The following is a 16,514-nucleotide window of genomic DNA, read 5'->3' as shown; positions in this document are numbered from 1 at the left end:
TCTCTTTATTGAGCCACAGAAAGTGAAACAGATATCAAATGAAAACAACACCTTATTTTGAACTAAACAGCTAAACACATAAGTGGATTTCAGTAGACTTGCTTTTCTGTCAGGGTGTACACTTTTTACCATATTTATTGAAGGGGTTAATGAAATTTGTCAAAACAAAAAGCATTCAGGTAGGATAATAATGCTCATTGTAAAATTATTTTATTATTGACCTCTGAGCCTTTCCCCCATTATAAACTTCTTTGTATTGTTTTCTGGCCTGACTAAAATTATATAGCATTTTGGAGCAAAAATGCACACAAGGAGGCCATAGCTAGATGCCAGGATAGCGAAGATCTCTACAGCAACACTGTATTTCCCTGGTGAGCTGACATAGGCAGGCACAAAAGCTATCCACACAGCACAGAAGATGAGCATGCTGAAGGTGATGAATTTAGCCTCATTGAAATTGTCTGGAAGCTTCCGAGCAAAAAAGGCCAGGAGAAGGCAGATGGCAGCCAGCAGCCCGATGTAGCCCAGCACAAGTGCGAAGCCCACCACTGAGCCCACTTCACACTCAAGGATGACCTTTGACCCCTGTAGGCCTGAGTTATGGTGAGGAGAGGGTGGGCTCAGGGACAGCCAAATGGCACAGATTATCACCTGGATGCAGGTGAAGAGAAAGACACTCCCTCGCTGCTGACGAGGTCCAAACCACTTCATCAGTGCTGTAGAACCTGGCTTAGCTGAACAGAATACAGCAAGCACCACAATAGTCTTCACCAGGATGCAGGATAGACATAGAACAAATGTGATTCCAAATGCAGCCTGCTGCACCCTGCAGGACCACAGTGAAGGACGTCCTACAAACACCAGAGAGCAGAGGAAACAGAACTTAATTGACAACAGCAGCATGAAACTCAGCTCAGAGTTGTTGGCCTTGACAATGGGTGTCTGTCTGTTGTACAGGAAAACCACAGCCACAGCTACAGTCGTCACAACGCCGGACACGGCAACAGTTGTCAGGGTAATGCCCATGGTATCAGTGAAAGAGAGGAATTCAATATCCCTTGGAACACATGCTGTCCTGAAACTGTTGGACCAGAATTCTGGTGGACATGTGTCACATTTTGTAGAGCCTAGGGACAAACAAACATATACAATAGTTTGTTTAAAAACATTTTTGAAACATATTTTTTAAACATATTTTTGGAGCTATTTAATAAAGAATTACAGTAATTTTCTTAATCAGTGTTTTTCAAACCATGGGCCATGACCTGCAAATGGGTGGAGAATGGGCTGGGTGATAGATACAGACATAATACATTTTACTAATTTGCAGGGGACCCAGCAAATGAAATACTTCACAAAGAGCCAAGTGAAAACTTGCTTTGAGAAAATTTGATGATTTGCATATAAATTTTGTCTTTGTTTCTGAGGAAAGACCAGTTGCCAAAGTGCTTGTTCTGCTTATAAAAGCTAGTGAAAGAACAAAGCCTACACTCTTACTTACAATTAAGATGGATAAAGCACCGTGTTTTCATTATTACTGTAACAGTTTGGACCTACAGGCAAATCATTACTGATGCTATTTATGTCATTTTTACTGACAGGGCTTAAATGTGTTTTGTTCAGTTCAAGAAAGCATGTGCCCAATTTTCATAATATCTACCGTGTCCTATGAGGCAAAAGTATGCAAACAGTTATTTTCATGCACTAATGTCTTTATAAATGCATTGTATCATTAAAGGAGTAAGCTAACAATGCTGATATCACACTCTCTGACCACCTTAGTGTCTGAGTTTGCTTCTACATATAAACTTAGCATTTGGTAGAGTCTGGAACAAAGACACACCTGTCCTGGTGAGTTACACCATGAAAAGGTGTCAGGAACACCAGTTGTAAACAGTATATAACAATATAACGGTATACAGGATGTTACACTCTCGAAACAGGTACACTGTGCCTATACTTATTGCCTTAACTATCATCAAGAAAACAATCCTCCTGAACTGGAAAACTAGAAATACATTAAATATCACACAATGTTAAGGTTAAACCTCCTCAAAGATTACATATCTATGGAAAAAATTACATTCCAGCTCCAAACCGCACACTTTGAAAAAATCTGGGGCCCCTTTATCATCTCATTGGATTTGCCTGTAAAGTAAACCCACCAACTCCAAAAGTCACACAGGCGCACACACACGCAAACAATCACGCACGCACGCACGCACACACACATATGCACATACACATTACAGCCATCACCAAAATCTTACTTCCTACCTTTCATCATACACTCTGATATCATACCTCCTACATAACCACATAAATTTCCCTATAAACTCTCATTTATTATATGCAATGCTTGGTCTTTTCATTGTCCTGTCATGTCAGTCTGTTTGTCGGTCTGACCGTCTATTAGTTTGGTCTTGTCACGTCTCGTCATGTCTTGTCTTGTTTGTCCGTTGAGTTCCTGTCCGTCCTTCCACCTGTTCTTGTCATATCTCGTCGTGTCTCTGTCTGTCTGTCTGTCTGTGTTCGGGTATTAACATGGGATCAGGCTAGGTGGGTGGGAGGGTGGGTACGGAGCGGCTTTACTGAAGATATTGAATTTCCACTCAGAAAATAAATAAATAAATAATAAAATAAAGCTGTCCTCCAAAGAGGGAGGGTGGTGGCGGGCCTATAAAAAAAAGAAACGTGTGTTACACTCTCAGTGTACACTGTGTGTTACAGCCAACATTCTCAGGTGTTTTACAGACCTGTGGAGTTGCTGATTTCACCTTCTGCACAGGGCAAACAGTCAAAACAGCAAACAGCCTGTCCCTTTTTAGTGGCTTTACGTGTCCCTGGAGGACACTCCTCAGAGCAAACAGAGACAGGAACCTGGTCACACATACAAACATGCACACACACATACACACACACACAAACACAAACACAGGGAAAAGGATTAGAAACATAGACAGCAGCTGCATTTACCCTCTGTATTAATTTATGTTGTAATATGTGCATGTCTTGAGGACAGCTCACTTATACTTAATGTTCATGCATAATATCCATCAATGTTCATTTAATACGATTTCTAAATACTCTTCAGTATTCTTCTGATTGATGTTATTTTTGTTCATTTGTTTTTTTAACAATGTCGAAAGTAGCTTCCTCCAACGAACACGATATTACTATTATACTGAGGAAGCAACTTATCAAATAAAAAATACATTACAAAATACAATAATTTCCTGATGCTGTTTTTGTCTGTCTTTTTAACGTCTCTCCGCAATAAAAATCCACCTTGTACCCTGTTTGCACTGGCAGTCCACACAACGGCTGATTCACTGATAGTGAGTGTGGAGCCCTCCATCCGACCGACAGTGACGCAGCGCAGTGTGCCATCTAGTGCATCCTGCCAGTTTACCAGGTCATAGACTGCTGGGATCCCCCCCTCCTGGAAGTAAAAGCTCTCCCCAAGTTTGGTGGTGAATTGCACTTTATTAAGATGCTCCAAGAGCTGCAGGATTGAGTGTGACAAAAGAGAAACATGTTCACATGAATGCATACATGTGTGTGTACTGTATGTGTGTGTCTCTTTCATCCCTTGCTGTAAAGAAACGTGAGAAATCTGATTTAAAAAAAAAAAAAAAAAAACACCTCTGAATAAACACAGCACAGAATAATTATTTTTCCCCAGATTGCCATATTTTACCAATGATGTTCCTGATGTAAGATGAAGTGATACTGGAACTGCGTTTCTCCTGACAAACACATCTGCTCACCCACCACTATTGATCACAATATTTTAACATGGACTTTGCACACTGAAAATGCTTTTAAAGTTTGGAAATGTTGCAATATATTGGAAAAAAAAAATTTGGGCAAATGCTTGATAGTTTCATGACAGTATCAGCATAACTGGAAATGGAAAATATTGTTCTGGTTCTGATCCTTGTGGAAGACGCTATCCTCCCAGACAGAGGCTGCATGGCTCATTTTGGTAAGTTCTGCTACATTCTTAGTGCTGAATGCTGCGTCAAAAGTAATAAAACCCTGAGACAAAAAAATTATGCTGACATCACAGAAGCTTTCCTGTAAAATGATACAGGTTTCCTGAGAGACCCACCTGTGCAAGGTTAATCTCTTGTGTTGTGGAACAGTGTGAAGTTTTGTTTGAGCTGGAGCTGGTCTGCGCAGTGCAGTTAAGCAGAGAGTGGAATGCATGAGCAGCAGAGTACACAGCTAGATATACATTATAGGTCACCCTAAGGTTAGATGTGTCTGTGAAGGTGTTCTGGATCCCCTCCAAACTCTCTGACCCATTGCAGAGAGGCAAATTATTAGTGGGGGGTCCAGAGGTGTTCAGCGCCAGGCTGCAGCCAAATGTCTCCTCCCAAAGCTCCTTCAGAAGAACATTGCCTGGGTAACGGGAGGGGTGCACCTGTGTGAGGTGCTCCTTGAACCTGGGGATGGGAGCACTTCGGATGGCTACACCCAAGATACCCCTGGTGAGAGTGTAGAGATGGGGCTTGCTGAGCAGACTGGTACTTGTGCTCCAGGCTTCGCTGGCAAGGAACTGTCGGTCAGTGATGTTCCGTCGCAACAACTCCAATAGCAGCTGCTCTACATCACCATGCCAGGCAAATACTAGGATCACACGGGCCAGCGACCCCTCGATTGTCGAGGCGGCACGGGCCACATCTTGAGCTAACCGCTCCCGGAGGAGTGTCTCAAAGAAAGCTAAGCAGATGTTTGAGCCTTGGGTCTCCTCCAGGAAGACCTGCACTGCCAAACGTCCATAGTCATTATCAGCCCCCACAGCACCCACCCAGGTCCAGCCAAAAAGCTTGGCCAGATGAGCCATGGCGCGGGCCTGGTACACATCACTAGGAATGGTCCGGAAAAAGTTGGGGTACTCACGTCGGTTACTCAGACAGGAACAGGTGGCCTGATAGCTAATCTGACAGAAAAACAGATTTACTGGCGATTCATGCATAATCTAACATTAAAAGCATTCACACCTTTCACAATTCCCTATAGCTCTTTTGGTGCCCATTTCTTTAACATTTTCTAAAACATAAACCAACATTAACACACTAACACATATGTGATGTGTGTCTCTCAGATTCTTCCCATGTATTTACAGCCCCAATATGGCTTTGATACAAGCACGTTATTAATGTTAATCACTGACTCACCACAGGAACATGAAGCGGACTGAGGGTTCTAGACAGGATTATGCTTTGAGTGGATGAGCCTTCCCCTATGATGATTCGCACCGGGCCAGTTTTGTCACAGGAGCGGTTTCCCCCACTAATCATGGCCAGTGCTCCCCTCAGGGAGAAAGGATGTCGGCTACAACTGTCCATGATCTGGTACCCTAGACGAAGACCCGGTAGGAGGAAGGGGTCTTGGTTAATCTCTTCCACCGCAAATACGATTGCCTGTGCCCAACGCAGTGGGCCGCCCTGAAAACTGACACCACAATGAAAAGTACACACAGCACACCATACGTGTAAACATCAGTGTAAACAAGTGTAAACATTAAGTCATCCACTATAATCCAGTAAAAGAAATCAAATGAACTGTGTTTGGAGGTGCTTAGCATTTCCTGTTTTTATGAGCTTTCAGTACTCATGTGACTGTGCCTGTGTGCCTGTTAAATTAGCAAATAAAACACTAAAATAAAACAAAAATAAAATTAAAATTAAACATTAAAAACTCTGAAATACCATTTAGTTAGAGAAGTACACATTTAATATAAGAATATATTTACATTAAGTATACTGATAAATGATAAAAAAAGATAAGATGATAAAAAGAAAAGAAAGAAAAAAGAGAAAAGTAACTGAATATTGAAAATCATGTCATGTTCATCATGTTCAGTACAACAGTACTACATCTTAAAACACACTCCATATAAAAATCATGAATGTCTACCAAAATTATACTAATAATACTATAATAATAATAACACTAATTAAGCCATAATCACGTTTTCTGAAATCATGTAATAGATTATGAATAATAAAAAGATAATTTTATATTCTGTTTTGGAGGGGGGAGAGGCAGAACTAATTTGTGGTGTTTTGTGAAATTAGCCAAGTGTGTTTTTCATGTGGAATGACATGTCTGAAAAGGAACCCATACACTTAAGGGGAATAACTAAGGTTCATTTCAGTTGATTTAATGGAACTTGAAAAGAGAGAGTAGTCTCAGGAGTTTGCTTGGTTTTTCCATTGAGAACAGTGTTCTGACCCTTTCATTTCTCAAGACACATTAGAGAGGGAGGAAACTACTCTGCTTACTGAGACATGGAGAGAGAGAGAGAGAGAGAGAGAGAGAGAGAGAGTGAGAGAATGTGTGTGTGTGTATGAGAGAGAGAGAGAGAGTGGCTTTTTTTCCCATTTGGTTCACTCTTTGGTCCACTTTCACAGTACTGCTTGGTTCATTTAAAGAGGTCTACATGTGGCAATACCTTATTTTAAATCAGTAGCCTACTTCAACTGAGCCTAAAATAACAGCTTCTCTGACAGAGAAAGGGTTACAGGGTTATCACCAGCCATTTTTTTACTATGAGAAATATGAACTGTAAATGTTTTCACATTCAATTTAAATTCCTCTTTTCATAACAGATTGGTTGTACTATACCTACACGCTAATAAAGAGATAGACCAATGCACATATCTTAGAAATCAAAACCAAGCTCAATTTATCCAAGAAGACAAATAAGAACAGAACATAAAGTAGGTAGAGCCTCTCTCTCACTCATTCATTATCTAAACCGCCTATCCTAATTAGGGTCGCGGGGGGTGCTGGAGCCTATCCCTGTGCTCATAGGCCGAAAGGCAGGGAAACACTCTGGACAGGTCACTAGTCCATCACAGGGCAGACACACAGACAAACAAACTCATACCTAGGGGCAGTTTAGTGTCTCCAATTCACAGCGCTACCCACTGCACCACCATGCCGCCCTAGGTAGAGCCTCATTCGGATATTATGAATTGTCTTTTTGTAGCTGTTGAACAAGCAATAATTAATAACATGTGGTCATTTTACTGCAATGCAGTGTTTAAGATTTACAATAAACCATTAACCCTCACCAGACAGACTGCAAATACAAGCTCTGTGTAAACCATTGGAATCCAGGTGCTCTTGGAATCTGAAGTTAACTCTAGTGTATTTGAAACAAGTTTGAGAAAAAAATTCACAAAATATCCTAATGAAAAAATTCTTAGAGCAACGAAAAGTCCTTTTGGGGGGATCCTAGGTAGTAGGCAGAAAAAGAGAGACAGAGAAAACTAGAGACTCGCTTACTTAACACAAGGCTTCAGGTCAGGCAGGCTGGTAAAGGTCAGGTCCTGTGCAGTGGGCAGGTTGTGGAAGTTGATGAGGCCCCCAATAACAACATCACCATTCTGAAAGAGCCCCACATTGTCAAGATGCGTGGCTGTATCCCAGCTCCTACACCTTTCCTGCCACATCTTCACCTCTAAAACTTCTATCATTCCCTCTCCAAATGTCCACAGGGCCAACACTATCATAGTCACTGTATGCAACAGACAGCCAGAGGCCACAAACATGCTCATGGGCTTGACTGGTCCCTGTGACTGTGTGTCAGTGCCAAGTTTATATGCGTATTTGTAACAATCACAGGTTCCTAGGAGGGTGTGAAATAAACAAGAATCCAATAGCATAGAGAATCTGCAAATGGCTCTTCCCCTGAGCTGGTAATCAGTTGGCACTAAATGTTTGGTGCTTAAAGATGAGTGCATGGTTGAAAGAACCAGCAGAGGGGAGCAAAGTAATTTTAGGCCCAATGTGATTTCAGTTGGCGTTCAGGTAATGATGGGTAATTTTAAATAGCAAAGGCACATCTGATCTTTAACTGTTATGCTTCATGCGTATGGAGCAGAAAGAATTTTTTTCTTTGTTATTTTTTTGTTGTTGTTATTTAAAACAAATGTACGCTCAGCCAGAACTGATGTTTTCATTAGGAGCAATAAAACTGTGCCGTTGCCACAGGTGCAGGTATTCATTTCACATCAATTTCTAACCCATTAGATCCTGAGATGTGTTTGTGCTGGCCAAAATCATGTCCCAGCTCAACCCTGAGTATTTCTGAGACCATGTCCACCCTGGAGCTGTCAGGTTAGATTTGGATCATATGCTATGCAAATCAGATGTTTGTAGAGCAGTGTGCAACCTTTTAAGTTCTTACAGTCCTATGATATTTTCATTGCTCTCCATGAAACAAGTTCATCCGGTCATAACCTTGCATTAATGGAACTGTAAGGAAAAGGTTGAAGAAGAGAATAGCAATACCTGTGTAGATAGCTACAGCAGCAACTTCCCTCTTTCCTTATTTTGGATATTATCATTGTAATCTGATTAATACTACCTAAAACATTACTTATCCATGAAAGAGCTTATTGACAACATCAGTGGTTTCTGAGATGGGGTTGGTACTCTTTTGCTTGCTTTTGCTTGCTCTAAACAATGTGTCTTTCTACTCCTATACAGATGTAGTACAGAGGACAGTTTAGATATATGGGACAAGAATTACTTCAGTTTTAACAGTTATACCAAAAACATAGGATCTGAGAAACAATTCAGAATTCAGAGAGGGCAAAATGAAAACGTGCCAGACAATGCTGCACTATATTGTTTATTTCCTCCATGGCAAAAATTTCAGAATTTTATTGCATCAGTAGGAAAATGCTCACAGTCATTTCATGTTTAACCATACAAAGATTACCTAGATGCTATTCATAACAAAGAAAATAAAAAAGGAGTGTGGTTAGTTTTAAAACACATATCTGAGAATGCCTTCTCTAGGTGGGTTACTGTGAAACTGTCCTTTTAAAAGAAAATATATAACCAACAAGATATTTTTTTCTATCAGTATCAAAGCAATTATAAAAATAAAATTTTAGTCCCAAACCTTTAAAATATGATGTGTTAAAATCTTTAAATTCATGACTCACAGCAAGCAAGCAAGTCAGAGCAAGCAACTCTTCAGATAATGTTACATTCAGCAGAAAGTTCTGTGCAAGTTTTCAGCTATGGAGACATCTACAGATCTGTGCATAGTCATGCTGAACATGTTGACACATGCATATCCTGTTGTTGTTCTAAAAGCAGTCAGTTTATTTCAAACTAAAACCCTAATACCATAAATGGGAGTACATGTCAAAATTGTATGTACAAACACCAAAGAAAAAAAGTAATATCTGAGAGAAAGGAAGACCCAATAAAAGACTACGCATTTAAAAAAGTGAGGCCCTATTTGATATGTTAAACTATATATACTACACTGAAAAAGGGACAAAAATAAGACTGAGACAACACTGCCATCATAAAACACGCAATCAAATGACTTTGTTTTATCAACTATTGTCAGACAGCACTTATTGGCGAACATAATCTACTGGTAAACAGCACATACACACAGAGGAATGCTGTCAAGATAGTGTAGCACAAAAGACAAGAGACTCATCACATGACCACTATTTACATGTTCCTGGAAATACCCTGGAACACATCTCCTACGTTATTATGAAGTGCATTCATACTGACCAAGAGCTCCTTTCATGGTGTTGGACAGAGAATGCCTCACAAGTCAAAGTCTCAGCAAGAATTAGATCTCTGGCTCTGAGAAGGAGCAGGAGCTGGAGGGAAGCACGGTGTCAGAGTAGAACTGATCACTGTAGCCATGGCGCAAGGTTGTACAGGCCCCTTCAGGCAGTCCCCTGTACTCTAGTCCCATACGATCCAGGCAACAAGAGATATAGGAGCCAGCGGAGTGTCGGTTGGAAGAAGAGTTCTGGGAAGACAATGGCTTGTTGCGGAGCATCACTCAAGTGCCACTCATGGGCTTGAACTTAAGTGCTTCCTGTTGTCGTTCACGGGCATGGCTGGCAATGTGATGCACACGGCTCTGGCTGTGGGATGACAGTCGCCGTGACAGGAAGGTTGGAGGGTCCTCCTGGTCACCTGCTGCAGTTGCAGAAGAGCTGGAGAGGCTAGGAGTAAGCATTGAGGTGACAGGCTGAACTTTGGGTACGAAGAGCTCAGGGCAGTCCTGTTCCAGAGTCACAAGTTTGCATAGCTGCTCTGTCAGGGAGTCAGCAGACTGTCGATGGTTTGTCAGATTGACCGTCTGTCTCACATCGTGTAGCGAGGACGGTATGATACTGCGACTGATGACTTTGTATTTGCTTTGGAAGTTGCAGGAGATGTCTTCAGATGTCAGGTCACCCAAATTCTTGGACTTGGAGGGGCTGAGAATCTTAGACATGTTTGAAGAGGCAATGTTGCAATCTGTGCAGCCTAGGGGTGGTAAACTAAGTTGTAAAGTGGAACAGGAGCGTGAATGTGATGGACCAAAGCAGTCTCCAAACTCTGTAGTGTTGCAGACCATGTCATGGTCTGAGTTGGGTGGGGAAGAGTTCTCTACAAAAGCACTGATGCTCGGTCTGAGGTACACAATCCTGACCTGCCATTCTCTATGAAACTGTCTTTTACAGCCTGTCTGATCATGCCTGTCCCCAGCTATCTGCCTCCACTAAGAACATGTCCATTATAACGCCTGACTGACATGCTCTAACAAAAGTCTCACTACTGTTGTTGGGCCCTCCAGGTGCTGCTGGCATGGGTAATTGCCCTGATGAAGAGCACTGAAGTTCAGTGGATGCTGGCAGTGGGGGTGGCTGGTAGGGTCTGTGCTGTGGAGATAGCGCGTGTAAAACTGAGGAGAGGCCTGGCATGACTGCCTTTGGAGGAAAGTAGGTTTGTAAGGAGAAGATTGTTCATATGTGGGCACATGAAGATGGAATGTCTGGTTTGAGCGGACAGTAACTCAGGTGGCTTTCACGTTCTTTGTCATGGCTTGGAGGGTATACCGTGAGGGCACTGTCCACAGGAATCTTCATCCACATTGATCTCGATTTCTAACAGACTGCTCCCAGCTGCACCCTGGCAGAGTACAAAGCAGTCTGAGGCTATGCTATTGACAAAGGTACCTCCATAACCTCCAGACCTCAAGTTCTGCAAAGAGTCCTTCAACTGATGCAGACCTCCATAACTCTCACCTCTGTAATGCTCCCAGCACGCATCCCCCCTCAATAACTCATCCAGATGGTATTTTATACCTGTGGGTAAACAGGGTTTTTCTCTTGTCAGTACCCTCAGGGGAAGCCTCTTCCTCGGAACTCAGTATCTGATCACTCAAACTGAACCTAGAGACAAGAGACAGCACTTCCTCATCCAATATGGTGTAAAAGGCTGGTTCAGTGGTCTCTGGGCTGGAAGGGAAAGGTGTCTCAGAATGTTTAAGTTTACAGGGAAAGCTGTCGTCCTGCGTTACCTTGAGAGGATTGTTGGTGTTTTTTCTCTCCATGCCAGGAGGGCACTCATTTTGGCCTACTTGAAGAGGAGTGCTGGAAAGGTTCACAGTAGATACATGCAGGGCACTGGGGGAAACAGAAAGATGAGAAGGCCTTGAACCAGACCCCAAAGTTACACTGTTCTGTTCATCAGTGAATTCAATCTGACCCAGTACGGCAGATATGGATCCACAGGTGTCATACTCAGTTCTGCGTGAGACTGCATCGATCAGTTGGGAAATGGTACTGTCTTGCAGGGAGGCTTGATTTTGCTGAGTGGGCTGATCCTCCACAAAATGAGGAGAGAGGAAAAGGGCAAAAAGTGGGACTTCTTCAGGTTTTACTTCAGTCCTGTTATAGTTGTTTGTTTTAGCAGTTTTAATGTGGACACTTTCAAATGATAGGTTCACATCACAATCCAAGAAGGACTGGTGGCCTGCAGGTCCTGTGGAAGGAGCTAAATCACCTGGTTGGATAAGTCCATCTTGAAGCAGATGTGTGAGATCATATGTTGTGGTCTTAATTGCAAGGTTAGATGTCTCCTGCTCTGTCTCTCCCATTCCGTCTAGGATTGGTTGGTTCGTTGGTTGGTGGTGGGTTGATTGACTGTCAATATGAGGGTAATTAAAGGTGAGGATTTCGGTCAGCAGATCCACTGAGACAGATCTAGGCTGGTCAAAGTGGAGAAGTGTATCTGTGGGAGACATTTCAGAAAAAAGGAACAATATCAGTGAGTTCCACAGAATTGCAAGAAATACCAAAACAGCAAAACCAAGGGTGATCCACAGGACAAATGGAATGAAGCATCAAGTAGGGCTGAGGCGGCGGGTGAGAATGAGGCTGTGCAGGTGCCAAGGAAACACTGATTTTGTTCGTTTTTTCCCCCAAAATATCACTCTGGAGAATATGATCTGATTCAATGCTTTGTGACTTCAAAAAATGTGAATTTTAATTCAATTTTCTAGAACTTAAAATAGATCAGTGAAATGATGCAATCGTGGGATGTTTCAGATGAGTCAACCCCCCATGTAAGGTTTGTGCATTACCTGCAGGGGCTTCCTAGTCAGTTTTCTATTAAAAAGAAGCATAACAGTAAAGACAGAACAAGACAAAGGTGAGCTGAAGTGCTGAGGAAGAAAAGCCTGTAAGCCTGTACAAAGCATATGGAGGGTTAAAAAAACTCAGTATATTGTTGAAAAACGTAAACACCAGAAACAAGAGAAACCAATAGTGTATGACCACCAAAATTTGCAGAACAGCATTTCACCAGGTACCTTTGTTACATGACAACACAGGCAATGACCAGATACACAACTACCATTTTAATTAGTGAGGAAGCTATGACTTGGAGAACAAATGGAACAAATATTTCATCATTGTAACAAAAGCTAACCAGCAGCTATCCAGAATCAGTGTTTTTAGGGAAACATATGCCCTACTGGAAGCAAAAACAGACTTTATGCTCATAACTAGAGATCCAAGAACTGTTTTCTTTTTTTCTTGTTTTTTTTCCCTGAGTTGTCCTTACTACCTGAAGTTTTATTTTTTTTTTCGTTAATAGATTATGATTATGATTAGATTAGATTATGAAAGCTCTCAGAAATCAGAAGGGGCTACATTTGTAAAAGGTGAAAGCTGAAAACTGAAAATGAATTTTCCCCAACATTCACACCGTTTTTTGTTCTTAATACTTCAGATTTCAGGTCCCTCACAGCTCATGTGAGATATTCAGTGCACAGTGAGGCTGATTCAACTAGGCTGAACGCACCAGAAAGAGTGTCAGCCCTAGGATCAGGCCCTTCCTGGATGGGAGAGGTGAGGATGAGCTGGTCTTGCAGAAGGTGTTCAAGGGGCATAGACGCTGGACGATGCTGGAGGGTGGCACGTGGACCCACACGTCTCTCCACTTCAGCTGCAGTAGCCTTGGGGTCTCCAGAGCTGACCTTCCACTCGGACGAACACTCAGGCACAGCCATCTTGGTCTTCTTGCGGCCCTTGGCAGGGGCGCTGGCTGTCCGCCGTAAAAGGTGGTCACTTACTGACCCCTTGCGAGGTGAGAGCCCTGCTTGTGTGTCCACGGATGACTTGGAGCTTTTTTTAAACAGACCTCTGATACCCCGCAAATGGTGACCCTAAGAGGGAGGGAATGAAAGTGGAAGAAATGGTAAGCATGTACGGGAAACATATATCACCTACTATTGCTGTCTAACAGAGGTGAGAAATGCAGACAAATTGCAGTTAAAAGCCTTCGAAAATATATTTAAAACCATGAAACACACACAACATGATCTTCTAGTATTAGCCATTAATTATTTACTTTCACAGACATTCTATGAACAAGGGACACACATAAGAACAAAATCAAAGCATAAATGATAAATCCAAACACACATATACAGGAAGTCACATTAACATACAGAGTATGTAGATTTTTTCACATGGAGTATGTCACATTGACACATAGTCAAGTCAAGTCATGCAGTGCCATGCAGTACACTGAAATATCCAGAATACCTTGTTAACTCCTAGAAAGTGCATTATGGTATAGCTGGGGTTGAGGACTAGGGGACTCCACTGGAAAGTAAAGAGTTCTGAAGAGTTTGAATACGGTCAAAGACCAAGCAAGATTGTCTAATATTTTACCACTGAATTTCCCAAATGCTGCACTGTTTTTTTTTATGTTTTTGCATTTTCGACAAAATGAGAAAGGTCTGAAGGATTAGAAAAAAATAATGTCACAGCTCAGCATAATTACAGAGTGAATGGAAATGTCCTCTGGCTCAAAACAGAAAGCACCAACCTTGCCATAAATCTCATGGACAGTAATGTGGACAAAGATAGAGGCCTCTGTCTGCCCATCCAGGTAAATATGTCTATAACCTGAGGAAAAAACAGATAATGACATAGTGAGAGTGGTAGGAGGAGAGGAGTGTGTTCTCTGACATTGGTTTCAGTGGCAGTGAAGTACAACTACATATACATCAAAGCCAAACACCTGAAGCATTAACATTGAGCCTTAGACTCAGGCGAGATGACAAAACTGAGTTCTCAACTGTTCTCATACATTCAGACATAGTAAATGCATTTATCTGGCAAAAAGCTACAACAGAGGTCCTGGATTCTCTGCACTGAAATACTGTAATTGATTTGGAATCAGACATTACACAGGGAATGTTTGCCAGAAATCTACTCTCTCACCTGGCATGAGGCTGCTAAATGCTAGGGTTCTCTGGCCCACAAAGTCACGTCCAATCGGGTCATGATCCCAGATCAGGAAACGCACCAGTGCCACCTCAGGCATGTGCAAAGTGAAGGACAGAGTCTCCTCCCACACTGGGTTAAAGCCTGAGAAGGGAACACATACCCATCAGACTTATAAAACACGAAAATGCAGAACACAAGCTCACCCGCACACTCAATCCTACGACCTTTTAAAACTTGTTAAAATAGGGGGCAAAGTCAGTTATCACATGAAATGATCATAATGGTTACTACATACTTTTCTATACGACCATAAATTCAACAGAAGGGTGACTTAAGTGTCATTCCACTGCATACACTAGGGTATCAGTAATTATACACTAAACATTTAAGTGGTAGATGTGCGTGTGTTGATTTTGCTGACATAAAATGTGTGTCAGCAGAAAATACATAATGATAATTGAATAAAAATAAACACACCCACACATGAGTCCTCTTCAGTGGAAAATAACATTAATGGGAACATTAAATGCCAGCATAAACAAGATCACCAAATCCCACTGTAACTTGCAATCAGTGCAGTAATAATGAGCAAAGTACATTCTGCCTTTGTCACTCATCAATGAGTTCTTTTTCCAATCGATATTCATTCCTCAAACCTAAAATGAATCATTTCTGGTATCCATAATCCTGCACTGTGAGAGCTAGCTAAAGAGGCGACAAATGAATAGCTTGACTCATACTTCCAATTTAGCTGAAGGGGCTTAGATCAATAAAATTAGGAGTCAGATGCATTTAAACCAACTTAGCTGCTCATTTCCACAAGACTATGTCTCACCAAAGGCAGGAACCAGTTTCTGAGCAGGTCTGCATATGTACATTTGCTATATGAACTTGTAAGCAGTGATCAATACACCCTGCATTCAAACCGTTCCTTATTAAAACCACTCCACGTTCAGACACTGTTGTAACTCTATTTAGAATCCATTGTTAACAGTTTGACTTACATAGACTACAGAAAAAGACTACAAGTTCTATGTTGTGTGAATTCTTCCATGATGCCAAGAGTTCTACCCAGTGATGCTTGATGGGGAAATTAATAACGGTTGTAACAGAATGTCTCTTCACTATAGTTAAGGCAAATGTCACGTAAACAATTCAACAAGCCTCATTAAAAGGGGTCTGGTTTCCTTAAAGAGAAAGTTGTTCATCATTATTACTAGCTAGTTAAATCAACGAGAAGATACAAAATCAACAGCAAATGACTGCACAGGAAAATGGTTTAAATGTACATCATACCTCATCACACTGTATAATGTTAAAAAGGATTCATAATATCATCTCTGCGTGATGTGAGAGAAACAGGAAGAGAACTGTCTTTTCTTGAGATTGGAGGACAGTATTAACCACACAGGCAATTTTCAGTCTTACAGATACCCAGAAGTATTTCACAATCAGTCCAAAATCTTTTATCTTCACAGGCAGCTGAGAGTTCACCTGTAATTCAGAGCTATTGAACCAGCCATGTGACGCACATCATGCATACACATGGACAAACAAAGTGATCCTACCATTGTCATCCACGACCCTGGTCTGCTCTTTGCAGCAGTCCACTGGAAGGCCGATGATCTCCACTTCCACAAAGGGGTCAATAATCTAAAGGAGACAGAAGCACACTTAATGAGAGGCTAGTGATTCAGCATTAATGCATAACATTGTAAAAAGTCAAGTGTTTTTGTGTGTTCAGTCATGCACCGAGACTGTCCAAGAGAAGATTTGTTACCAAAATTAGGAGGCTCTTCCATTTCTTTGATATGAAAGGTTACCTTCCATTTCTTTGATAATAATAATAATAATAATAATAATAATAATAATAATAATAATAATGTTTATTTAGAGCCTAATATCACTATTTATAGTCTCAAAGGGCTTTACATG

The 16,514-nt window shown here is 41.5% G+C and overlaps 2 protein-coding genes across 2 annotated transcripts in view; both read right to left on the bottom strand.

Moving 5' to 3' along the window:
* Positions 1-213: 213 nt before the first annotated feature.
* On the bottom strand, positions 214-7,532 carry olfcr1 (olfactory receptor C family, r1). The gene is made up of 6 exons (XM_030765250.1): positions 7,306-7,532; positions 5,187-5,463; positions 4,115-4,948; positions 3,296-3,505; positions 2,757-2,880; positions 214-1,127 (listed from the first exon to the last, which is right to left on the bottom strand). Exons 1-6 carry the CDS (start codon positions 7,530-7,532, stop codon positions 214-216), a joined length of 2,586 nt encoding a protein of 861 aa, XP_030621110.1.
* Positions 7,533-9,610: 2,078 nt separating this feature from the next.
* Positions 9,611-16,514, bottom strand: part of plch1 (phospholipase C, eta 1) — a 77,404-nt gene continuing 70,500 nt past the window's right edge. Inside the window, 10 exon segments of the mRNA XM_030765249.1 lie at positions 9,611-10,282; positions 10,285-10,320; positions 10,893-10,913; positions 10,915-11,141; positions 11,176-12,069; positions 13,144-13,507; positions 13,890-13,949; positions 14,176-14,255; positions 14,574-14,720; positions 16,148-16,232. Of these exon segments, the coding sequence (XP_030621109.1) occupies positions 9,611-10,282; positions 10,285-10,320; positions 10,893-10,913; positions 10,915-11,141; positions 11,176-12,069; positions 13,144-13,507; positions 13,890-13,949; positions 14,176-14,255; positions 14,574-14,720; positions 16,148-16,232 (2,586 nt within the window).

The sequence above is a fragment of the Chanos chanos genome, chromosome 2 (genome assembly GCF_902362185.1).
Source record: "Chanos chanos chromosome 2, fChaCha1.1, whole genome shotgun sequence".
Classification (NCBI taxonomy): domain Eukaryota; kingdom Metazoa; phylum Chordata; class Actinopteri; order Gonorynchiformes; family Chanidae; genus Chanos; species Chanos chanos.
This window is presented reverse-complemented; position numbering and strand designations above follow the sequence as displayed.